Raw genomic sequence first — 25,735 nt, forward strand, 5'->3', positions numbered from 1 at the left:
CCCCACAATGTGACAGTACACACCCCCTTTCCACCCCAGGTTCCCTGTGTTCATTCATCCAGTTCCTGTCTGTTCTTGCCTTCTTGTCCTGCTTTTGGACAGGAGCTGCTCATTTGGTCTCCTATATTTGATTGAACAAAGAAGTATGTTTCCCATATGTGTTATTTTTTGTTTTATAGGCCTGTCTAATCTTTGTCTGAAAAGTGGACTTCAGTAATGGTTTCAGTTTGGGGTTAGCAGAGTGTCCGGGGGCCATAGTTTCAGGGGTTCCTCCAGTCTCTGTCAGACCAGTAAGTCTGGTCTTATTATGTGAATTTGAATTCTGTTCTACATTTTTCTCCTATTCTGTTTGAGACTCTCTGTTGTGATCCCTGTCAGGGCAGTCGTTGATGATAGCCGGGCACCATCTAGTTCTTGTCTCAGGCTGATGGAGTTTCTGGTTCTTTTGGTCCTTTAGTCTTTTAGGCTAATATTTTCCTTGTGTTTTTGGTTTTCTTCATTCTCCTGTGCTCCGGGTGGGATGGGACCAATAGATGTATCTTAGATGGCCACTCGCAGGCTTTTAAAACCCCAGATGCTACTCAGCAAAGTGGGATGTAGAACATTTTCTTTATAAGCTATGTTATGCCTAGATGTCCCCTTAGACTATAGTCCCCAGGCCCCAGCCCCAGCTACTCAGTCCCTGAAAGTGTTTGGATATGTCTAGGAAACTTCTATGCTTTTGCTTTGGTCCAGTTGTGCTGACTTCCCCTATATTGTGTTTTGTCCTTCCCTTCACTGAAGTTGACACTTGTCTACTATCTAGCTAGTGATTGCCTCTCCCACCCCCCACCATCGTAACCATCAAAGAATGCTTTTTTCTGTGTGTAAACCTTTTATTGAGTTCTTGTAATAGTGGTCTCATACAATATTTGTCCTTGTGTGACTGACTTATTTCACTCAGCATAATGCCCTCCAGATTCATCCATGTTGTGAGATGTTTCACGGATTCATCATTGTTCTTTATCATTGCATAGTATTCCATTATGTGTTATGTACCATAATTTGTTTATCCACTCATCTGTTGATGGGCATTTAGGTTGTTTCCATCTTTTTGCTACTGTGAATAATGCTGCAATGAACACGGGTGTGCATATGTCTATTCATGTGAGGGCTCTTATTTCTCTAGGGTGTATTGCTAGGAGTGGGATTCCTGGATAGTAAAATCACTGACTTTTAAAGAATATAATAAAGAATAATAGTCTTTTATGTTTATACTCAATGAGAAGAAACAGCTGTAAACATCCATTAGTAATCGGAATGTGGAATGCACAAAGTATGAATCAAGGAAAATTGGAAGTCATCAAAAATGAGATGGAATGCTTGAAGATCGACATCCTAGGCATTAATGAGCTGAATTGGACCGGCATTGGCCATTTTGAATCGGATAATCATATGGCCCCCTCTGCCGGGAATGACAAATTAAAGAGGAATGGTGTCACATTCATCATCAAAAAGAACATTTCAAGATTTATCCTGAAGTATAACACCATTGATAATAGGATAATATCCATATGCCTACAAGGAAGACCAGTTAATACGACTGTTATTCAAATTTACACACGAACCACTAATGCCAAAGATGGAGACACACTGAAGATTTTTATCAACTTCTGCAGTCTAAAATTGATCAAACATGCAGTCAAGATGCATTGATAATTACTGGTGATTGGAATATGAAAATTGGAAACAAAGAAAAAGGATCAGTAGTTGGAAAATATGGCCTTGGTGATAGAAACATTGCCAGAGATTGCATGATAGAATTTTGCAAGACCAATAATGTATTTATGGGAAATAACTTTTTCCAATAACATAAGCAGTGATTATACTCATGGACCTTGCTGGATGGAATACACAGACATCAAATTGCCTACATCTGTGGAAAGAGATGTTGGAGAAGCTCAATATCATCAGTCAAAACAAGGCCAGGGACCAACTGCAGAACAGACCATCAATTACTCATATGCAAATTAAAGTTGAAGCTGAAAAAAATTAAAACAAGTCCACAAAAGCCAAAGTATAACCTTGAATATATGCCACCTGAATTTAGAGACCATCTCAAGAATAGATTTGATGCATTGAACACTAATGACCAGAAAAGTTGAGAGATGACATCAAGGACATAATACATGAAGAAAGCAAAAATTTATTAAAAAAACAGGAAATAAAAGACCAAAATGAGTGTCAGAAGTGACTCTGAAACTTGCTCTTGAAGGTAAAGTAGCTAAAGTTAATGGAAGAAATGATGAAGTAGAAGAGCTGAACAAGAGATTTCAAAGGGTGGCTCAAGAAGACAAGATAATGTAATGAGATGTTCAAAAACCTGAAGGTAGAAAACCGAAAGGGAAGAACTTGCTTGGCATATCTCAAGCTGAAAGAATTGAAGGAAAAATCCAAACTTTGAATTGCAATATTGAAGGATTCGGCTGCTAACCGAAAGTTCAGTGGTTCTAACCCACCAGCTGCCCTGCGGGAGAAAAATATGGCAGTCTGTTTCTGTAAAGATTTACAGCCTTTGAAACCCTGTGGGGCAGGTTTACTCTGTACTATAGGGTCATTATGAGTAGGAATCAAGTCAATGGCAATGGGTTTGGTGTTTGGTTTTATGGGCAAAAAATGGAATGATGCAGGAAACATCAAAAGAAGATGAAAGAAATAGAATTACTGTACCAAAAAGAATTGGTCGATGTTTATACCATTTCAGGAAGTAGAATATGATCAAGAACTGATGGTGTTGAAGGAAGAATCCCAGTTTGCATTGAAGGCATTGGCAAAAAACAAGGCTCCAGGAATGCACAGAATATCAACTGAGATGCTTCAACAAACGATTGCAGCACTAGAAGTGCTCACTCATATATGCCAAGAAATTTAACTACCTGACTGGAAGAGATCCATATACATGCCCATTCCAAAGAAAGGTGATCCATCGGAATGCAGAAATTATCAGACAATATCATTAACATCACATGAAAATAAAATTTTGCTGAAGATAATTTAAAAACGGTTGCGGCCGTACATCGACAGGGAACTGCCAGAAATTCAAACTGGATTCAGAAGAGGACGTGGAAGGAGGAATATCATTGCTGATGTCAGATCAATCTTGGTTGAAAGCAGAGAATACCAGAAATATGTTTACCTGTATTTTATTGACTGTGCAAAGGCATTTGACTGTGTGAATCATAACAAATTATGGATGGATAATATTGTGAAGAATAGGAATGCCAGAACACTTAATTGTGGTCATGCAGAACCTGTACATAGACCAAGAGGCAGTTGTTCAAACAAAACAAGGGGATACTTCATGGTTTAAAGTCAGAAACTGGAAATTTTTTTGTATTATTTCTTCAGATGTTTTTTCTGCCCATTTTCTCCCTCTTCTGCCTTTGGGTCTCCTAATAAACTACTTGATACTGTCCCAAAGATCATTGAGGCTTTGTTCTTTTTTTTTTTTTTTTTTTGCATCTGTGCTTTAATTTGGTTGATTTCTGTAGCTATCTTCTAGTTTACTGTTATTTTATTACCTTATTTCCTATCCGCTCTCTATCCTATCAGTATTAGTTGCTTATTGCTGGTATAACAAGTTATCACAGTCTTAGCAGCTAAAACAATACAAATTCATTATCTTAAACTTCTGGAGGTCAGAAGGCTGAAATGGGTCTCACTGGGCTAAAATCAAGTGTCAGCAGGCCTTTCCGGAGACTCTAAAGAAGAATCCATTTTCTTGCCTTTTACAGATGTAGAAGCTCTGCCTGCATTTCTTCTCATGACCCCCTTCCATCTTCAAAGCCAGCAATTACTGGTCAAGTCTTTCTCACATTCCTTCACTCTGGAATTGATACTTCTTCCTCCCTCTTCCACATTTAAGAACCCTTGTGGTTATATTTGGAGCCCTGGTGGTGCAGTGGTTAAGAGCTTGGCTGGTTATATTCTGGTCCCTGGATGGCACAGACAGTTTGCTGTTGACTACTAACTGAAAGATTGGCAGTTTGAACCCACCCAGTGGCACCATGGAAGAAAGGCCTGGTGATTTGTGTCTATAAAGGTTACAGCCAAGAAAACCCTATGGAGTAATTCTACTCTGTAACACATAGGGTTACCATGAGTCAGAATTGACACCTCAGTTTTTAAAAGTTCTGTGATTATTAGGTACATTAGCCCTTTATCTGTGATACATGTTTCAAATATTTTCTCCCAGTGTGTCATTTGTCTTTTGACTTTGCTCGATGTGTCTTGCCATGTAAACTTTTCTGTTTTTATGAATCAAATTTATCAGTCTTCTCTTTTATTTACTTTGGATTCTTAGCTGTTCTAACAGAGCTTTGCCCTACACCCCAGTTAAAGAAAGATTCATCCATGTTTTCATTTAGAGCTTGTATAGTTCATTTTTTATATTTAGATTTCTAAGTATATACTGTATAATTCCATTTGTGTTTAACTCTTAAACAGGGTAAACTAAAATACGGCTATAGAAATCAGAATAATGGTAACCTTTGGGTGTTAGCACTAGAACTTGACTGAGAAAGGGACTTGCAGGAACTTTATGGGATGATGGAAATTTCTATATCTTGTTAAGGGTGTCAATTACTTGGGTATCTGTATTTGTCAAAACTGACCAAATGGTACATTTAAGATAATGTGCATTTCACTGTATGTAAATTATGCCTCAGAAATATATATAGATAATCCTAAGAAAGGTAACATAAAATAGTGTACCCATGAAACAAGAACAGGATGCTTCAAAGGAAGTTGGGGAAACCTGGAGAAAAGAAATACCTCTTGGAAAGTAAATCTGTGACAGCCAAAATTAAAAATTCAATAGAATAATAAAGACAAAGTCAAGAATGTCAATCAGAAAAGAGAACCAAAAGATAGAGATGGAAAAATGAGAAAATTAGAAGATCAATCCAGAAAGACTAATAAGAGCTCCACAACATAGAACTTTCTAGTAATAACAGCTCTTCTGCATTAGAATGGAGTAACTTAGAAAGTGTTGTCTTTCCTATATCTGGAAATATTTAAGCAAAGAATTAACGGCCACAAATCAGGAATGTATGGGTAGGATTTCTGCAATAAATAGAAATTTGGACTTTTTTTTTCCATTCTCCAATCATGTTTTAGAATTTTCAGGTTGGACCTTAAAACTGCAGTCATTGTTTGATTACAGTTCTGAGTGGCAGTTCTGAAGCCTGATTACATGTCAGAGAAGATGTGACCTTAATGTAGACTTCTAACTTTTTTCAAATCTTTGAGATTATAAAGTTCTATGATGTTTAATTAAATAAGGTAATTAAACACTTATTACTATGTCACTAAGGTACTTTTCACATTTTAACATCTCTGAAATCAGGATGTCTCTTCCAATCAGTAGTGTTTTATGATTATAATTGTCAGTGTTTTTTCTCTCTCGGTAATATATAAGTAGTGGTGCTTATCTTTACAAGAGAAGGAAAGGAAACTGTTTCTCATTGTTCTGCTTTGCCAAAAATTCCTAGTTAGAGTCAGTCCAGAGGGGGAGGTGTGTCCATGGTGCACTTCCTAGATGGAAATATGACCTTATCCCCTTTTAACAGATAACATGGTCTGTGGAACAGACCATCAGTTGCTCATATGCAAGTCAAAAGTTGAAGCTGAAGAAAATTAAACAAGTCCACGAGAGCCAAAGTACAACATTGAGTACATCCCACCTGAATTTATGGACCATCTCAAGAATAGATTTGACACACTGAACACTAATGACTGAAGACCAGACAAGTTGTGGGGTGACATCAAGACATCATACATGAAGAAAGCAAAAGGTCTTTAAAAACACACGAAAGAAGGAAAAGACCAAAATGGATGTCAAAACAGACTCTCAAACTTGTTCTTGAATGTAAAATAGCTAAAGCAAATGTAAGAAATGATGAAGTAAAATAGCTGAACAGAAGATTTCAAAGGGTGGCTTGAGAAGACAAAGTAAAATATCATAACGAAATGTGCAAAGACCTAGAGTTAGAAGCTCAAAAGGGGAGAACACACTCAGCATTTCTCAAGCTGAAAGAATTGAAGAAGAAGTTCAAGCCTCAAGTTACAATATTGAAGGATTCTATGGACAAAATATTGAACAATGTACGAAGCATGAAAAGAAGATGGAAGGAATACATAGAGTCACTGTACCAAAAAGAAGTGGTCAACATTCAGCCATTTCAAGAGGTAGCATGTGATTAAAAACCAATGGTATTGAAGGAAGAAGTCCAAGCTGCACTGAAAGCATTGATGAAAAACAAGGCTCCAGGAATTGATGGAATCCCAATTGAGATGTTTCAACAAATGGATGTAACGCTGAAAGTTCTCACTCATCTATGCCAAGAAATATGGAAAACAGCTACTTACCCAACTGACTGGAGAGATCCATATTTGTGCCCATTCCAAAGAAAGGTGATCCAACAGAATGTGGAAATTATTGAACAATATCTTTTTTTTTCCCCATACAAAAATTTATACATACATTGTTATGTGACTCTAATTGCTCTCCCCATACTGTGACAACACACTCCTTTTCACTCCTGATTCCCCATGTCTATTCAACCAGCTCCCGACCCTCTCTGCCTTCCCATCTCACCTCCGGACAGAAGCTGCCCGTTTAGTCACTTGTATCTACTTGAGCTAAGAGGCACACTCCTCACGAGTATCACTTTATGTCCCACAGTCCAGTCTAATCCCTGTCTGAAGAGTTGGCCTTGGAAACTGTTTTAGTTCTGAGCTCATAGAGAATCCAGGGGCCATGCTTTCTGGGGTTCTTCCAGTCTCAGACCACTAAGTCTGGTCTTCTTACGAGAATTTGAGTTCTGCACCCCACCTTTCTCCTGCTCCATCCGGGACTCTCTGTTGTGTTCCCTGTCAGGGCAGTCATTGGTGGTAGCATCTAGTTCTTCTGGTCTCAGGCTGATGAAGTTTCTGGTTTATGTGGCCCTTTCTGTCTCTTGGGCTGATACTTTCCTTGTGTCTTTGGTGATCTTTGTTCTCCTTTACTCCAAGTGGTTGGGACCAATTGATGCATCTTAGATGGCCGCTTGCAAGCTTTTAGGACCCCAGACATCACTCACCAAAGGAGGTTGCAGAACATTTTCTTAATAAGCTTTGTTATGCCAATTGACCTAGATGTCCCCTGAAAGCATGGTCCCCAGACCCCTACCCGTGCTACTCTGTCTCTGAAAGTGTTTGATGAACAATACCTTTAATATCACATGGAAAGAAAATTTTGCTGAAGATAGGGGCTAGAAATTCAGGCTGATTCAGAAGAGGACGTAGAATGAGGGATATCATTGCTGATGTCAGAAGGATCCTGGCTGAAAGCAGAGAATACCAGAAAGATATTTACCTGTGTTTTGTTGACTATGCAAAGGCGTTCGACTGTGTGGATCATAACGAATTATAGATAACATTGTGAAGAATGGGAATTCCAGAACACTTAATTGTGCTCATATGGAACCTGTGCATAGACGAAGAGGCAGTCATTTGAACAGAACAAGGGGATACTGTGTGGTTTAAAATCAGGAAAGGCGTGAATCAGGGTTGTATCCTTTCACCATACCTATTCAGTCTGTATGCTGAGCACATAATCCGATGAGTTGGACTATCTGAAGAAGAATGGGGCATCAGCATTGGAGGAAGTCTCATTAACAACTTGTCATACGCAGATGACATAACCTTGCTTGATGAAAGCGAAGAGTAGTTGAAGCACTTACTGGTGAAGATCAAAGACTACAGCCTTCAGTATAGATTACACCTCAACATAAAGAAAATAAAATTCCTCACAACTGGACCAATAAGCAACATCATGATAAATGAAGAAAATATTGAAGTTTTCAAGGATTTCATTTTACTTGGATCCACAATCAATGCCTATGGAAGTAGCAGTCAAGAAATCAAGTGACATATTGCATTGGGAAGATCTGCTGCAAAAGACCTCTTTAAAGTGGTAAAAGCAAAGATGTCACTTTGAGGACTCAGGTGTGCCTGACCCAAGCCATGATATTTTCAGTCACCTCATATGCATGCGAAAGCTAGACAATGAATAAGGGAGACTGAAGAAGAAATGATGCCTTCGAATTACAGTGTTGGGGAAAATATCGAATATACCATGGATTGCTAAAAGAAAGAACAGGTCTGTCTTGGAAGAAGTACAGCCAGAATGCTTCTTAGAAGCAAGGATGGCAAGAGTTCATCTCACTTACTTTGGACTGTTATCAGGAGGGACCAGTCCCTGGAGAAGGACATCATGCTTGGTAAAGTAGAGCATTAGCGAAGAAGAGGAAGACTCGCAAGGAGATGGACTGACACAGTGGCTGCAACAATGGGCTCAAGCATAACAACAATTGTGAGGATGACGCAGGACCAGGCAGTGTTTCGTTCTCTTGTACATAGGGTCACTATGAGTTGGAACTGGCTCATCAGCATCTAACAACAACAAAACAATAGATAACTTAAATGCTATTTAATGAAAGACTGTGTAATCATTTGTAGAAGACATCTGTTCTTGGGAAGAAATCAGTAACCCATTAACAAACAAAACATTCTTTCAAAAAATATGTATTAGAATCAAATACTTTAAGAGACAGAATAGCAGGGATGGGGGGTCTGGGGACCATGCTTTCAAGTGGCATAACAAAGCTTATTAAGAAAATGTTCTGCAACCTCCTTTGGTGAGTGATGTCTGGGGTCCTAAAAGCTTGCAAGCAGCCATCTAAGATGCATCAATTGGTCCCAACCACTTGGAGTAAAGGAGAACGAAGATCACCAAAGACACAAAGAAAGTATCAGCCCAAGAGACAGAAAGGGGCACATAAACCAGAAACTTCATCAGCCTGAGACCAGAAGAACTAGATGGTGCCCAGCTACCACCAATGAACGTCCTGACAGGGAACACAACAGAGGGTCCCTGATGGAGCAGTAGAAGGATGGGGTGCAGAACTCAAGTTCTAGTGAGAAGACCAGACTTAATGGTCTGACTGAGACTGGAGGCGCCCTGGAAGGCATGGCCCTTGGACTCTCTATCAGCCCAGAACTAAAACAATTTCTGAGGCCAACTCTTCAGACAGGGATTGGACTGGACTGTGGGACATAAAGTGATACTCGTGAAGAGTGTGCCTCTTAGTCAAGTAGACACAAGAGACCAAAGGGGCAGCATCTGTCCAGAGGTGAGATGGGAAGGCTGAGAGAGTTAGGAGCGGGTTGAATGGTCATGGAGAATCGGGCAGAAAGGGAAGAGTGTGCTGTCGCAGAACGGGGTGAGCAATTAGGGTCGCATAACAATATATGCAAAAAAAATTTTTTTTTGTATGGGAGACTAACTGGAAATGTAAACTTCATTTAATTACAACAATAAAAATAAAAATACATGTTAGGTAGTAGAGATGTAGATGTGCACCCAGGAGACACCATGCAGTTGCTACCCATGTGACTGCCCACACTAACAGAGTCCTTTGTCTTTGAGGTATATTAGGCCATTTGCTTGGGAGCCACATGTTATAAAAGAACCCTGTTTTCTATGTGCATAGGATAGAATAATTCTCTTGTTCACTCATTTTTTTGCTAAGTTGACCGTAGTGACCTTTGCATTCATTTTTAGTAGGGTTGTGCTATTGTTCTCAGTTCCTTCTACAATGACTGGGAACAAGAACTGCCCTTTTCTGTTCTTCTAGACGTCCAGGTTCTACCAAAACGAGTCTTGACATGCCCTCTGCGGCATTTTGGATGAAACATAGAATGCAGTGTAGGAGGAAATGGGGAGGGGAGTCCCACCCAATGGAGATTTCTGTGAGAACACAGACACACTTTCTAGACAGGGATTCTGCTGCATACCAGCATGGAGACCACAGGCCTGCTGCCAGGAATGCATGGAAACACACAGTCTGTGCTGGCTCAGATGTCAGGGACGGGGTGCGCTGGTCTTCCGTCTCTCATGGCACTCTTTTCTCCAATCTCTTTCAGTACTTAGGTCAGTTAACTTCCATACCAGGATACCTGAATCCCTCCAGTAGGACTGAAATTCTGCATTTCATAGACAATGCAAAGGTAATCACATCCTCTTAACTCCATGCTGTATCCTTGGCCTACTCCAGCAACCTCCTCTTACCCTTGGCCTTCATATTGGGGATGGACGGTCCAACTTCGTTAGGGTGTAGTTACACCTTGCTCCTGGCCATAAAGAGTGTTCCTCAGTCTGAACTTTATCCACTAGACTTGCTCCGTGTGATTGAGGGCTGTTTCCAAAATTTAAATTTTCAAAATATTCAAACAACATGCTAGAGATCTGAATCTAAAGGAAGTTCTGTAAGAATCTTCCAAATGGTTTGAACACCACAGCCTCCCTGAAGTAGTGTGACTATTGATGGGAACAGCCGTGCTTTATTGTGTAAGCACTGGTCCTGTGACTTACATCCAGCAAGACTACGGGGGTGGTGGCAGGGGGATGTTCCCAGGAGAGGAGCCCTGACCCACAGCACAGCCAGCCCCTGCGTTTCTAATGACCCGTGGATTTTTCCAGAGAGCTCACCAGCTCCCTGGACACCTGACCCAGGAGCATGATGCCGTGATCAGCCTCTCTGCCTACAATGTCAAGCTGGCGTGGAGAGACGGGGAAGACATCATCCTCAGGGTCCCCATCCACGACATTGCCGCTGTCTCCTACGTCCGGGACGATGCGGCACACCTGGTGGTCCTGAAGACAGGTACAGAACTGGAGGGTGGGCTGAAGAGGCAGAAGCAGCCCATGACATTGTCCTGGGAGTAAATCCACAGACTTAATGAAGCTGTGGAGACTGCTTTTATGGCATGAGGATGGGTCCTTGGGGTCTAGTGGGAGAGTGCCCTTGCTTGACAGATGAGATTGGCCCTCCCCTCTGAGGCCGTCCCTGTACAGGCACTCCACAGGAGGCCTTGGCCTAGGAAGTTACCAAGTAACAGCTGAGCCAGATCACTCAGCTCACTCAGCACCTTGTGGGGAATCAGTGAGGAACACGAATGTTGGGGAGTGGTGTCAGCAAGTCACTTTCCTGTCCCTCTGGCTTCCAGCCCTGCTGAAGGTATACGAGAGTCATCCTGCAGTACCCAGGCATAGGGAGAGCGGTGGGCAGGTCCTCACCTTAGCAGTCACTCACCCTTCGCACTGGGAGCAGTGCAGTGAGACTCAGCCCCTCGGGGCGCTCTCGGTCGGCTTGACTTACTTGCCTGATATTTCTTTTGTAGTAGAATCAGAACAAACAGCCTGTCAGCCCACTGAGCATTCGAGTAAAATTTGGCCCCTCAGTTACATAAGAACATTATTTTGTACTCCCTGTCTGCATCTGTTGATGTTTCTAAGGAAAACGGATAACAGACTGTTTTTAAGAGAGAGCGAATGAGCTCCGTAGGAGAACTTCTTGTCGGGCCGGGTGTTAATTCATGGAGAAAGGAGAGGAAAGAGGGCAGTTTAACCAGTGCCCTGCTCCTCCTGGGTCTGAGTTTTGAGGATGGCGTTGCAGCAATGATGTCATCCTGGTCTTGGCCTGAAGCCACCCATTTCAGAAGGGCTGACGGCAGGGAGTCAGTGTCAGTTAGGAGGGTCGGCCTGGCCTTTCTGAGTGCAGAGGGAGAATTGCTTTTTCACTGGAGTTTTACAGTTCACTGGGGATCCAGGGGCTTTTCTGAGAAGCCAAGTCCCTGGTGAGCCTTCTCATTATTACTACTTGAGCCGTGAGGTCTCCAGTGTAGGTGAGCTCTAGAGAACAGCCCACAGAACACGGTCAGCCTGGGAATCTAACGGGCTCAGTGTGTCACACCCCGCAGAGGTCACTCTGGAGTGGCGTATGAGGGTGGTGCTAGCAGTTCCAGCCCCCTTCTTGGTGGTGTGTGTAGCAATTGCTTAGGACCCCCCGCACACATGTACCCTCACCCACACGTGCTCACACGCTCACACTCATGTTCACACGCGCTCATGTGCTAACTCCTGTGCACGTGTTCTCTCACACTTTTGCACACATTCTCACACACATTGTCTCATGTGCACACACACACACTGACACCACCTGCACTGTGATCTGGCACTGCCAAGTGTACAAAAATGGCAACTTAATATTGCTCAAACTAATACAAAGCATTTTACATGAATTATCTCATTTAATTTTCATAGTTAAACCTATAAGACAGATTCTGTTATACACCCATTTTAGGGATGGAGTAACTGAGATCAGATAAAGTGACTTGACAAAGGCCAGAGAGTTAGTAAATGATTTTGAACCAAGTCTGTCTGGCTTCAGAATGCTTGCTTTGTAGCCACTTCCAACCATTCTTCTGACACTGCAGGATAGTTCCTACCGGGGCCCTGGACCTGGGCGTCCTCAGGGACAGAGGACTAAGGAGACTGGCTTCTAGTTGGGGTTCCTGCAGGCGTTTTAGCTTGGTGGGAGGGAGGTTGGGTGGGCTCCCCTCCTTGTTTCTTTGCTAAGTGAGTCTTTCTCAGTGTTAACTGATAGAATGAATTGCTAAGGAAAATGGAAAACAGTTTAAGAGGGAGAGAATGAGCTCCACAGGAGATACTTCCTAGTAGTCTGTGACAAACAGGCCCAGTCTTGTGAGAGAACTTCTGATTGGGAGAATGAGGGTGAGCCTCTGTCGAGGTGGCCAAGCTCTCAGCACAGACCGGCCAGTCAGAGCTGACAACTGTGTGTGCACGTTGCATGCAGGCGTTTCCACGTGCTGACCTGGGGGGCAGTCAGAGCCGCCTGGCACACTGCTGGGCTTGTCTGAGGAGCAGCATCCCAGGGCATAGGCCGCGGCCTCACGTGGGCCTTCCCGCCGCGTGCCACCCTTCCTGCCTGGCCTGGCGGTGCACTGTCCCCTTCATTGCCCTAACTTGAGATGGTGTGTGTTCCCAGCCCAGGACCCCGGCATCTCCCCCAGCCAGAGCCTGTGCGCCGAGAGCTCCCGCGGCCTGGCGTCCGGCTCCCTGTCAGGCAGTGGCGTGGTGCCTGTTGAAGCGTGCTGCTTGGTCGTACTGGCTGCGGAGAGCAAAGTAAGAGTTTGCGGTGCCCCTGCCACCTGCCACTGAGCCCAGGCTGGCCCCAGGCTCTGCCGCCTCTCTGCCCTTCCCGCTGCCTCACTCTCCCCACCTCTACTCTGAGGGTGGGCCCCACACCGTACCTGCTATGAGGAGACTGGGGCAGGAGCTAAGGGCTGGGAGTCAGGGGTTGGGTTTGGGCCCCACCCAGTCCCCCAGCAGCTGTGTAACCTTGGGCTTCATTCAGTAAAGTGAGTTATGGTGACGGCCCCACATGGAATGTCCTCCTAGAGCAGGGCTCTCACCCTCGTCACTTTGGACATTTCCAACCAGATAGTCCTTCATTTGGAAGACAGGCCTGGTGATCTGCTTCTGAAAGGTCACAGCCTTGAAAATCCTATAGGGCAGTTCTACTCTGCACACATGGGGTCGCCATGAGTCAGAATCCACTTGATGGCAGCTAACAAGTCCTTTGTTGTCGGGCTGTCTTGTGACTGTAGGATGTTTTTAGCAGTGTCCCTGGCCTCTATCTGCCAAATGCCGGGAGTGCCCTAGGCGTGACAGCCCAGACTGTCCCCAGACACAGCCACACGTCCCCTGGGGCAGAGTTGCCCAGGGTTGAGAACCTGCTGAAAAGTAGCAAAACTGTTTTATGTTGAGAGCACTGTCCCCACCTGCTGCGATTCTCATGTTCTCTTCTCTTCTCTTTTCACCACGCTGGGGTAGGGGCTGTGGGGAGGGAGTTGACAGTTCAGGGAATGGGAAGAGAGTGTCAGAGAGAGGATTGGGGAGGAAGGTGCTGGCAGGCCAGCTCCCTCACCCTGTGCATCTGCCGCGTGAGTGCGAGGCCACAGCTGGGCCACCTGTCGATCTTAGGTGGGCCCAGGGCAGTCCACTGGGTCTGTGAAGACGCCCCCTTTTGCCAGTAAAAGGCAGAGGGACGTTTGGCTCTGGTGTTTGCACTTTGTTCACGCACTCATTCATCACATCACCCACCTATTCGCTGGGCAATATTCCTGAGCATCTGAGGCAGTTGGGACGCTTGGAAGACGCACACGGAGATGGGGTCTCAGCCCCCCTGGAGATGGATGGTCAGCAGCAGACAGGCCGCGTTGCCCAGAGCCACTGTTCTTCTCTCCCCACCCCTCCAGGGAGCTGCAGAAGAGCTGTGCTCACTGCTCAGCCAAGTCTTCCAGATTGTTTACACCGAGTCCACCATCGACTTTCTGGACAGAGCGATATTTGACGGAGCCTCGACACCCACCCACCACCTTTCCCTGCACAGTGGTATGTCGGGCGAGTGCCTCTCCCCTCTGGGAGCCCCCCCTCCCAGGGCCCTGCCTCTCACAGAGGCCCTGGCCCTCCCAGAAAAGGTGGCTGGAGCAGAGGGCAGCAGAGTGACGTGTTGCCACGTCCTGGGAAGTCCCAGCTGAGTGGCCTGTCTCTCTGACTTCATTGTCCATATTAATCCATAGAGCAATCCAGGTAGAAGCTTCAGAGCTTTCTTAGGCAGTTCTTTTGAGCAGAAAGGACTGGGTGGCTTGATGGCTTCCTGGGATAACCTTGGGGGCTTTGAGCACTTTTTCTGGAACCACAAGTGACTAAAGTCACTTCACCTAACTCAGCACAGACAGAGCAGGAGGGGCTTCAACAGTGGCCATCTCATAGAGTGGATCTGGGTGCTGTCCTGCTCGGCACCCCAGGCCGTGGCTACCCTGCAGTCTGAGGATTGGTTTCAGGATGACACTCAGACAAGGTGGCCTGCTTAGGCTGCCCAGAGGTCTGGGGTGGTGGGTAGGAAAGAGCTGAAAGGACCCCAAAAGGCCCCCTGATGGACTACCTGCCTCCTGAGTGGGCAACGAGATTTCTAGAGCCTTCTCAGTTGTCTGGACAAAATACCCATCCATGGACATGCTCACTTCAGCTAAATCTTTCAAACACTGAGTTAAGTGTATTGATTTTTCAAGAGCATACTTTATTGCGGACTCAGGACTTAGGATGTGTAGAAAAGAAGATGCAGGAAGCAATGCCAGGCTGCTACCTCAGAGCTAACACTTCCTGTGCCCACGGCGCCTTCCTTACTGCATTAACCCCCAGCAATTTTAAAGAGGGGAAATCGAGGCTCCCAGGTCAGTGACTCATGCAAACCAGCGCACCCAGTAAGTAGTGGGTTGTTTACCTAGAGCCACATTTAAATATCCATTTTTGTGTGATTTGTCTGGCCCTTGTGCTTTAAAATTCCCAAAAGCGTCTTTTTTTTTTTTCTTTTAAATAAAATTTTTTACTGAAAGGGATACAGATCTTAAGTGTGCAGTTCGGGAGTTTTCATGATGTGGGCACACTTTAGTGGACTTCTCCTGTGCTGACCTGCCCTCTGTGTGATGGATTGCACACCTCTGCTCACATCGCCCGGGGTCCCCTCCCCACATGGAGAGCCTCTGATTTCTGCCTCGGGCTCTGCTGACTGTCTAGTTTCCTGTGGCTGCTGTCACAGGTCCCCGAAACTGAACAGCTGAAGCAGCACACATTTATTGTCTTACAGTTTTAGGGGCCCAGCATGGGTCTCAAGGGGCCAAAATCAAGGTGTTGGCAGGGCTGTGTTCTTTCTGGAGAGTTCAGAGGAGAACCTGTTTCCCTGCCCTTTCCAGCTTCTACAGGCTGCCGCGTTCCTTGGCTCAGAGCCCTTTCCAGCTTCACAGCCCACAGCGCTGCATCTCTCTGACCCTGCTTCTGTAGACAGCTCTCCCTCTGACTCTCTGACTCCTTCTTGCACATTTAAGGACCCTCGTTTTGGAGTTCCTGGATGGCGCAAATGATTAAGTGCTCAGCTACTACCGTGGTGGTGCAATGGTTAAGATCTATGGCTGCTAACCAAAAGGTTGGCAGTTCAAATCCACCAGGTGCTCCTTGGAAACCCTATGGGGCAGTTCTGCTCTGCCCTCTTGGGTCACTATGAGTTGGAATCCACTCAACGGCAATGGGTTTGGTGTTTTTGGTTTATTAACCAGAAGGTTGGCAGTTTGAACCCACCCAGAGGCACCTCAGAAAGACAGGCCTGGCAGTCTGTTTCCGAAAGTCACAGCCTTGAAAATCGTATGGAGCAGTTCTACTCTGCACACATGGGTCCGTCATGAGTTGGAGTCGACTCCACGGCAACTGGTTGGTGTGCGTGCGTGCGTGCGTGCGTGCACGCGATGACCTTGGGCCCACCCAGATAATCTCCGTAGCTTACGATCAACTGATGAACAACCTTATTTTGTCTGCAGCTTTAAGTCCCCTTTGCCACACAACCTGATATTCACAGGTTCTGGGGATTAGGACACAGGCATCTTTGGCGGCCATTCTTCCAACCACACTTACTTTGTCCCCACTGGGGAAAATGGTCCCTTTTTCTCCCCATTCTCTTCCCTCCAGTGCACCCTGACTCGCCTGCCTCTGTCTTTGTGCTCTCTCACTGCTGATCTCTGCACTTACTGTGTCCTGTCCTCTGGTTCTGACTAGCACTCACAGTGTGTCACGGGTGAGATGTCGTTTGCCGAGCACTTCCTGAGTAACTGCCTGAGCCAGAACTTTTGCCAGTGCTGGGGAGTCTGGGGAATCCTGGGCCTCGTCTCAGCCCTCAGGGAGCCTCTGTGTCCAGGCCGGGGCATCAGGCAAGCTGGCTCTGAGTGCCTTGTGCTCTCACCAGCTGTGTGACCTGGAGCAGGTTACTTAACATCTCTGATTCTCCTCATAGAAAAGAGGGAACTGTGATGGTGCCTGCCTGGGTTACAGGAGACACTGTCAGCAAGCCTGTGTGCCACCACGGCCAGCAGCCTCACCTCCTATGTCAGAATGTGTGTGAACGAGGCCTGGGGTGCGCGTGCACGCCCTGAGTGGTGCTACTCGTGGCTCCTAGCAGGACCGGGTCAGGAGTTTGATGAGTGGATGGTGGCAGGCCCTTCAAAGCCCAGCAGCTGTGGTCACTTCTGTCACCCTGTTTAGTGCTTGGTGATGACTTGACAGGCCTCCCCGCCGTGTAACCGAAAGTCTGTATGTTCACATTTTCCTCACAGATGACTCGTCCACCAAAGTGGACATCAAAGACGCCTACGAGGTCGAGGTTGCCACTTTGTAAGTAGGCCCCCACCCAGCCCAGGTGCTCAGCAGCAGTCACTGTATTGCCAGCATTTCTGGGGCTGCCCTACCCCTGCAGCAGTCAGCTGACCAGTCATACTTCACCCCAAGCCCACGGTCCCCACCCAGTGATGGCTGACTCTCCACACCACGACCTCAACCTGCTCTTGCTCAGAAGCCTCAGCGATTCTGCTCCCTCATGCAGACGCACCTGCCCCAGGCTCCTAGGCCTCCTGTCATCGCGCCTCACCCCGTCCCGCCGGCCCAGCACCTGCAGGGATGATCTTCATGAAAGGCAGACTGGCTTGCCCCAGTCCTCTGCCCAACCCTGCCAGGGCCTCTGCCATCTCCTGAGTAGACCCCTCCGCACGGTGCATACGGCCCGTGTCGTGACCGCAGCCAAGCCCCTCCCCTCGCCTCCTGCCTCCCCCCTGCCCTGGTACATCCCAGACAGCACGTCCAGAGCGTTTGCAGAGTAAAGGAGCCAGGGCCCCGGCCTTACCCTCACGTGTCTATCCTCTGCAGCTCATTCCCTGACCCCACAGACGTGGGCGGCCTCTCATCCTTGTCCTTCTGCATGCCGCCGTCACCCCACCTCAAGACGGCCAGCGAGAGCGAGCTGAGCACCACAGCCACCGAGCTGCTGCAGGACTACATGCTGACGGTATGTCACGCCTCGGCACGTGGGCCATAGACGGCGAGGTCCAGGAGTAATGACTGTGGCTGTGCGTGGGCAAGTGGGGGGCCTCTGCCCCAGCTGGAGGTCCCAAGACCACTGCCCTGCGGGAGGGCCCTGCCCGGGGGACAGTGCTGTTGCCCACAGAAGCCCAAGCACTGGTGTGGTGGGCTCAGAGTGGGTTGGGCCAGGGAGGAGCGTGGGGCTGCCTTCCCTCCGGGTGGGGCAGTGAGGCAGGAAGGCTTGCCTGCGTCTCCGTCATCCTTTCTGCAAACGTTGCTCTCCGTCCCGGTGTGTGCTCTCCTTTGGGGTGCGTGAGCTAGGCCGAGCACGTGGGCAGCCCTCTGGCCTTGGGGCAAGACTGCAAACACACCCCGGGCCTGGGATCGTGTGCTCCCTCGCCAGAAGGGCCTGGATGGCTGTGCACACAGCAACTGCTTCCTCTCTCCACTGAGCTTCAGAGCCCGGTTGTCTTACCTGAGCATGCTGTGCCCTAGAGGGCGTCAGGTGCTGGCTCAGGCACCAAGCCCAGGCTTGGACATGGTCAGCTCAGTGATGCCCCTCGGCTCCCGTCAGGGTTGGCTGGCTCCTCTCCTGGACTGACGGTGGTCAGCATTTTCCAGGTGCTGCAGCTGACTCTCCTCTCAGCTGCTCCATCACACTGAAGCAGAACAGTGTTCCAGAGAACGAGCTCCGTATACATTGTGGGGGTGGGGGAGTGAGCCCCATACACACTGTGGGGGTCGGGGGAGCCTCTGTGCCCGCCTCCTGCTTTCGCAGCCCTGCAGCCCCAGAGGGAGAGCTAGCGTCCCAACAGCTCAGGTGTTCCATGGGGGCCTGGGAGACCAAGGCTCCCGCTGTCTTTCTGGATAGTCCCCCTGGTGCTGTGACGAGGGAGTTTGGGAGGAGGGATGGCGATGGCGCCAGATCTGGCCCCGCGAGCCTTTTCACACTTAAAGTATTTGGTGTCAGTGGCCACGGGCTCTGGCTGGCGTGGGGAGCTCTGGCCCAGGGCTCTAGCAGGGCCACCGCGGGAGCGGTGAGCTGGGGCTGCCACTACCCCCTTTGCCCCCGTTCCCAGCCCCAGCGGCTCTGCTGTCTTGCAGCTGCGCACCAAGCTGTCATCCCAGGAGATCCAGCAGTTCGCCACATTGCTGCATGAGTACCGCAACGGGGCCTCCATCCATGAGTTCTGCATCAACCTGCGACAGCTGTATGGGGACAGCCGCAAGTTCCTGCTGCTGGGTGAGCGTGCGGTGGCTGCCATTAGGTAGCGAGAGATTTAAACCAGAAACTTGCCATCAAAGTGAACACCAAGGGTCCTGGGGGAAATCCCTGTGGTTCTGGCTGGAATAGCTTTTCCCAGTGACTGGGGTGCGCCCACCACAGAAGCGGCACCACGCCCACACCACTCAGTGCCCTCGGACCACAGGGACAAGGCCCTGAGGAGGCAAGGGGGTGCCTGGGCCAGTGGGACAGGCGGTAACCAAAGCCAGCAGTGAAGGGACCAGTGCCAGAAGGAGCCTGTGCTGGCTGCGTGGGGCTGTGGCTGCTCCTGAAGGAGGTGGAGGACTGTGTGGCAGAGCGGGCGGCACGTCTCCAGGTGGCAGGGCTTGGAGCCCAGCATGTGGCCGGGCATTGGACACCTGCGCTGAGCTTTGCCACCTGAGTCAGACACACCTGGTGGGCGGCAGGCAGGCTCCCGCAGGCTAGTTAGCGATAGCTGAAGGCCTCCAGAGTCCAGCCTGTACCCACATCCAGTCTCCCCCGGAGGGCTTCCACTCTCAGGCTGATCATCGTAGGGCCTGAGCGTCCCTGGGGCCAGTCACCGAGGCAGAGCTCAGGCCAGGGCCAGCTCAGACCCTGCTCTGGGATGCGCCCCACCCTGTCCAAGTCACGCTTCTTTTGTCTGAAAAGCCAGAGCACCCCCCTTGCCCTCACAGGGCCTTAAAGCATGTGAAGTGTGTCCGAGGACTCCATAAGCTCCTGTCTGTTAAGCTGGGCCCTCTCAGGGCTGAGGTCTGGGACGAAGCTGCGAAGAAGCTTAGTGTGGAGGGTCTGCATCCCCACCCCTCCCAGTCTGTGGGCACAGAGAGGGGCACAGCCTCAGTCAGGAATCTCGCCTTTGGTCTTTGGTTACTGTCATAGCACTTGTCCAACAGACAGGGGCAGGCCTGGCGTGCAGCTCACTGACCCGAGCCCAGCTCTGCCCTCCTGCACCTGCGTGAAGTGGGCTTCTCTGAGGCTGGGAAGGCTGAGGGCCTCGGGATGCCCACCGTGCCAGCCTGTTGATCTCGTCAGCCCCAGTTACACGAGTGTCCCAGACATAGTATGGGGCAGGCCAGTCCTCCAGGCCAGCGCGCCCCCAAGGGCAGCTGTTGCTGGGAGGGGCCTGGCTGTCTGTTTGGATGGGGTTGTGACAGTCGTGTCTCTGCCAGGTTTGCGGCCCTTCATCCCTGAGAAGGACAGCCAGCACTTTGAGAACTTCCTGGAGACTATTGGGGTGAAGGACGGCAGGGGCATCATCACAGATAGCTTTGGCAGGTACCGGCGGGCCGCCAGCACTGCCTCCAGCTCCACCACCAACGGGAACAGGGCCGCGGGCAGCTCTGACGACCAGTCCTTGCCCTCGGAGGGAGACGAGTGGGACCGTATGATCTCGGACATCAGCAATGACATCGAGGCACTGGGCTGCAGCATGGACCAGGACTCTGCGTGATGCACCCTCGGGGACAGGGCTGCCGGGGTGGCAGGAGAAGGCAGAGCTGGCCCTTCTTCCCATGGCCGTCCCAGCCGCCCTCCACCATTGGCTTCTCCTCCGGGAGCTGGAGGCTGGAGAGAGCAGCCAGGCCCTGGCACGCTGCCCCTGTGCAGGAGCCCTGTCCCTGCCATCCCTGCGTGCACAGCAGCCATGCGTGGGGCTGGGGCAGAGGCTGACACACCATTCTCCGGCGGCCACTCCTGCATCCAGTGTCCATCCAGGGAGGGACGGGCTGGGCCAGCTCCGAGAACCGGCGGCTGTCGGTCACGCCCTGCACAAGTTTCCGTTTTGCACATGTTCCTATTGTAACTCTCAGAGACCTTAAAAAAAGTTGGCTACAATGTGAATCATTTAAATCTGTTGTTGCCAAGCATATTTCTCGTCCAGTTGGGTAGACGAGCGTTGTGGAGCGGGGGTCCTCCAGGCAGGGTCCAGCCCTGGGCATCCATCCTGGGGCCGACCCTGCCTACTGCTGCCCTGGCGGGGCTGCACCTGGGCTGTGCCAGGCAGGCTCTCCTCCCAAACGATGGACCGGACCTTGCGGGTAGGAAGCAGGTGGGAGGAAGGGCCCCGTGCTCCACTGGCGACCCGACCCCATGTGTGGCTTTCACATGTTCTCTCCTGGCCTGTGCTGTGCCCCTGGCAGCATGCTGTCACTGCTGAAGAGCTACTGGGCCTTGCCCACTCCACCCTTCCCTGGGGCCAAGGCCCAGACAGCACCCACCACCTTCCTGTTCAAGCAGGCCTCCTCCTCCAGAGCCTCCCTGACTCCCTCCTTCCGGCCCCTCCTCCTCACTGCACAGAGGTGCTCTGCCTAGGTGCTGTATGCCCTGCGGCTGTGCACGTGCTTGCTGGGCCTCCATCCATGCTGACCAGCCCTGGGCCAAGGTGGACCATGCGTCCCCCACCGAGCTCTCCTCCGATGGACCCTGGTCACTGCTCCTGCTGCTTGCACAAGCCCTCATTCCCCTAATGTATGCCTTTCCTAGCATCTCCCCAGTGCACATCCTGGACCCCCAGCTGGCTAGAATCGCCCGCCCAGGGACCTTGTCTCTGAGCCGAGTGTTGTGTCTCAGAAGCCAAAGGTGGCAGGCCCTGGGCCTGGCTCCTCCACCCACGCTCTCCGCACCCCAGAAGCAGTGAGCCGTCTCTCTCCTGAGCCCACCAGCGTTTGCTCTGCCTGTACTCAGTCCATCTGTGACCTTTAGCCAGTGGACATCTTTGCTGGGACACAGTCCATCTGGTCAGGATGTCCGTGTCCACCCCTGAGCCTCAACACCTGAGCGGGAAGATGGGGATGGGGGTACACAGAAAGCTCCCTCTCTGGACTTGCCCTCTCTACCAGAGCTCCTCTGGCTGCCTGTGCGCCGGATCAGGGATGCTCACGCTGGGCTGCACCAGGGGCAAGTCTCTTCCTCAAGCTCCGTCCAGAGCAGAAGTGGATGACAGTACGTGTGTTATCAGTTTCAGGGCAGTTTCAAGGCAGGAGGGACGCTCAGACCCCCAGAACAACAGGGTTTTGTTGGGGAGACATCTTACTCTCTGTCCTGATGGGTTACAGGACCCCAGGCCCAGCCAGGGAAAAGCCAAGGTGAATACTTTGTTTTGGGTACTGTCTCTAGATTTACATGTGAATGGACTCTGCCCTGGAAACATCTGGAAGCCCCCAGACCTAAAGCCCCTTGGGCCCTGGGACCCAGTGGGAAAGCCCCCTGCACCCTCCCAGGCCCGAGACCAAAGTTCACGCTGGGCTATTATTGGGGCCGCAGCAGTAGCCCGTGAGTGTTAGTGATGCTGAGTGCCCACCACCCCAGGACGCAGCCCCACACTGCAGGTCACAGGCCTGGCTTACAGGAAAGAAGGCAGCCCAAGGAGAGAACGCAGAAGAACCTGTGCAGAAGGGCCTGGGGGGGGCATTTAATTGCTTGGCCTTGCTGAGAGCAAAAGACTATCTCATGCAGTTTTTCCAGCTTGTGATGCCCCTATTGACACCTTCCTAAGTCCACTGCTTCTGGAGAGTTCCTTCCAGAAACTCTGTCCCCGAAATACCTCTTCTCTGGGATACACAGCCCACTTCTTCAGCCATGTAGCCTGACCTCATAGCCCTGCTCGGCGAGTTGGCCACCTTTGGCATGCAGGTGGAGGGCGACCACCGCCCTCCATGTGGATAGTGAGGCTCCATGACCACGTGGAAGCAGAGACAGCACTGAGGGGTACAGGTTTATTGAGCAGCAGTGCTGGGCGGGGAGAGGGCAGGGGGGGGTGGCTGGGAGGGATGGACATCCGGTGGCTACATTGTCAGCTCCTGCAGGAAATAGAGAGAGGTGTTAGGTGGGGGGAAAGGGAGCCCCAAAGGCAATGGCAGGACCTTCCACCAGGCCCTTGGGAAGGCAGGTGGGGCCTTTGGGCTAGAGCAGCTAGGGACATGGTCCTGCCACCTCTGGAGTGGTCCAGCTGGCCGCTCACCATGATGGCGTTGACGATGTCACTGTGGTTGTCCCTCAGGGCTCGTACAGCCTTGGCCCTGGACACATTGGCCTGGGCCATCACCAGCTCAATGTCCCGAAGCTCCAGCCCAGTCTCGTCCACCTGTGGGAAGGAGCAGGCAGTTGGTGGCAGGAAGCCACTGAGCCACCGAGGCAGAGCCCAGTTGCACCCTACAGCCTCACCTCCTCCTCTTCCTCCTCCTCCTCCTCCTGGCACTCCGGTGTCACCCGCAGCCCTGGAGCCGACTCGGAGGCGCGGGTCGAGGGCTCGGCAGGTACCTTGAACTTCTCCGCTGCGGCTTTGTGCACTTGCTGAGAGAGGTCCTCGATCTACAGGCACACGGGGCACGGGTCAAGCAGCCTGTGCCCGGCTCCCCCACCCCACCCCCCGCCCACCACCGCTAGGACACACTTTAGCCTCGCCGAAGACCACGTAGGTGTCAGAGGCCGGGCTCTTGAAGACGTCAGGCTTGCTGATGACAAAGAGGATGTTCTTGGACTTCTGGATGGTGATCCTGGTGACGCCCTGAATCTGCCTCAAGCCCAGTTTAGACATAGCCTAGGGGGCAGAGGGGGCTGAGACCTCCATCCTCACCCCTGAGCTGGGGGCCAGATGTCAGCCTCTGGCCAAAGGGACAGGCTGAGCCATTCTTCCCTGTCTCTGAGACAAGAGGATTAGACTCGCTCTGTCACGAAGTCCATTTCAGCTCTGACCTTGCGCCACAAGAAGGGGAGGGTCCAATGCTCCAATGCTCCATTTGTCTCCGGGTTCCTGGCATTTACCCAGGGAACCCCTATGGACCGGGCTCCAGAGCGCCCAGCAGTGGTGTGTGAAAGGTGTGCAGAAGGACCACGTCCTTCCTGCAGCCTGGTCCCAGTTGTAAGGGGAGAGCCTTCCCACCCATAGCTGTCTTGCCAGCCCATCCCCTCCTAGCAGAGGGCCCGTGCCGCGTGCACAGGACCCACCTTGCGGGCCTTCTTCTCACTGCGGCTCTGCTTGGCTTTGGTGATGGTCTCTTCACTGCTGCCTACCATCGGGGCCTGGGGACAGGAAAGAGGACTGAGCACTGGTGGGGGGCTGGGGGCCACACCCTCCATCCTTATGGCCCCTTGAAGCTCATCCTCCCTCCACCAGACCAGGGTGCAAGGGTGGGGAGGGCCACCTGTGGTGGGCACTGCGCCGTCAGAGCAGCTGCAAGGTCCTGCTCCTCCGTCTCGGGGGCCGATGACTCCGCATGGCTATCCGAGTGCTGGCCCGAGCCCGGAGCCCGAAGCGAGTCTGGGGAGGAGGAAGCAGTGGGGGCTCAGGCCCAGCCCTGGCTGCAGCCTCAAGGCCAGAAGCAAGGATAACTGGGCCTTGGTCACAGGTAGGCCTGCCCCTCCTGGAGTGTAACACGCTTCTCCTGTGGGGTTCTGCCCCTTCTGGAGTGTGCAGTCTGCCCCTCACCTGTAGGAGTCCACCCCTCCTGGTGTGTGGGGTCCACCCCTCTCCTGTGGGATTCCCTCCAGCTCAGGACAGCAGCACCAACCCTGGGAGGAGCTGGCCACCCCAACGCCCTACTTCCCTCTTACCTTCCTCAAGGCTGTCCTGGTCCTCTTGCTGCTCAGGGGCTGGGAGCCCCAGGGGGCTGGCTGGGGGGCAGGGCCCCGAGCCCGGAGGCACTTGGCAGGGGGCGCAGATATGAGCAGCCAAGGCTTTGGCATGGGCGCCCCCTTTGGGGGCTGCCTTGGGGCTGAGGGGGGGCGAGGGGCATGAGAGGCCAGCCTGCTGCCCAGCCCCAGGAGGCACCAGGTTTCCTGAGACGGCAGCCGCTGCCCACGGAGCATCTGTGCCAAGCCGGTGGAGGCCTGGCAGGCCTGGGGGCCCTTTGTCCCTACAGTCTTCTCTGGGCCCCTGACAAAGGCAAGAGGCAAGGGCTGCAAGGTGGGGAGGGGCTGCCACAGTATGGACACCAGGCGAAGAGGCATCAGGGTGCTGGGACCTGTCCTGGGCCTCAGTGGGTGGGGACCTGTCCTGGGCTTTGGTGGGCAGGGACCTGTCCTGGGCTTCAGTGGGCAGTTCCTGGGCCTCAGGGGGCAAGTCCTGGACCTTGGTGGGCTGGGACCTGTCCTGGGCCTCAGTGGGCAGTTCCTGGGCTTCTGTGGGCAGGGACCTGTCCTGGGCCTTGGTGGGTAGGGACCTGTCCTGGAACTTGGTGGGCAGGTCCTGGGCCTCGGTGGGTGGGGACCTGTCCTGGACCTCGGTGGGCAGGGACCTGTCCTGGACTTTGGTGGGCAGGTCCTGGACCTTGGTGGGTGGGGACCTGCCCTGGGCCTCAATGGGCAGGTCGTGGGCCTCGGTGGGTAGGGACCTGTCCTGGGCCTTCGTGGGCAGTTCCTGGGCCTCAGTGGGTGGGTACCTGTCCTGGACCTTGGTGGGCAGGTTCTGGGCCTCGGTGGGCGGGGACCTGTCCTGGGCCTCAGTGGGCAGGTCCTGGGCCTCAGTATGTGGGGTCCTGTCCTGGGCCTTGGTGGGTGTGAACCTGTCCTGGACCTCGGTGGGTAGGGCCTCTGCCTCAGTGGGCAGATCCTGGGCCTCGGTGGGCGGGGACCTGTCCTGGGCCTCAGTGGGCAGGTCTTGGGCCTCGGTGGGCGGGGACCTG

The 25,735-nt window shown here is 51.2% G+C and overlaps 2 protein-coding genes across 6 annotated transcripts in view; one reads left to right on the plus strand and one right to left on the minus strand.

The window, feature by feature from the left end:
- CCM2 (CCM2 scaffold protein) overlaps positions 1 to 20,940 on the plus strand; it is a 62,552-nt gene extending 41,612 nt beyond the window's left edge. For 4 of the 5 annotated variants that reach the window (XM_023740463.1, XM_023740464.1, XM_004386103.3 and 1 more), the window contains 8 exons: positions 10,009 to 10,092; positions 10,565 to 10,748; positions 12,933 to 13,069; positions 14,206 to 14,341; positions 17,110 to 17,167; positions 17,696 to 17,834; positions 18,953 to 19,091; positions 20,285 to 20,940. In XM_023740463.1, the coding sequence (XP_023596231.1) occupies positions 10,009 to 10,092; positions 10,565 to 10,748; positions 12,933 to 13,069; positions 14,206 to 14,341; positions 17,110 to 17,167; positions 17,696 to 17,834; positions 18,953 to 19,091; positions 20,285 to 20,565 (1,158 nt within the window). In that variant the 3' untranslated portion in view covers positions 20,566 to 20,940. Of the gene's footprint in view, positions 1 to 6,277; positions 6,454 to 10,008; positions 10,093 to 10,564; positions 10,749 to 12,932; positions 13,070 to 14,205; positions 14,342 to 17,109; positions 17,168 to 17,695; positions 17,835 to 18,952; positions 19,092 to 20,284 lie in introns of those variants that run through there. The other variant, XM_023740465.1, reaches the window with a different exon arrangement.
- Positions 20,941 to 22,897: 1,957 nt separating this feature from the next.
- Positions 22,898 to 25,735, minus strand: part of NACAD (NAC alpha domain containing) — a 10,793-nt gene continuing 7,955 nt past the window's right edge. Inside the window, exons 4-10 of the mRNA XM_004386115.1 lie at positions 24,666 to 25,732; positions 24,257 to 24,372; positions 24,060 to 24,134; positions 23,506 to 23,652; positions 23,277 to 23,423; positions 23,074 to 23,196; positions 22,898 to 22,912 (exon numbers count right to left, since the gene is read on the minus strand). Of these exons, the coding sequence (XP_004386172.1) occupies positions 22,898 to 22,912; positions 23,074 to 23,196; positions 23,277 to 23,423; positions 23,506 to 23,652; positions 24,060 to 24,134; positions 24,257 to 24,372; positions 24,666 to 25,732 (1,690 nt within the window). The remainder of the gene's footprint in view (positions 22,913 to 23,073; positions 23,197 to 23,276; positions 23,424 to 23,505; positions 23,653 to 24,059; positions 24,135 to 24,256; positions 24,373 to 24,665; positions 25,733 to 25,735) is intronic.

Source organism: Trichechus manatus, unplaced genomic scaffold (genome assembly GCF_000243295.1).
Source record: "Trichechus manatus latirostris isolate Lorelei unplaced genomic scaffold, TriManLat1.0 scaffold00155, whole genome shotgun sequence".
Classification (NCBI taxonomy): Eukaryota; Metazoa; Chordata; class Mammalia; order Sirenia; family Trichechidae; genus Trichechus; species Trichechus manatus.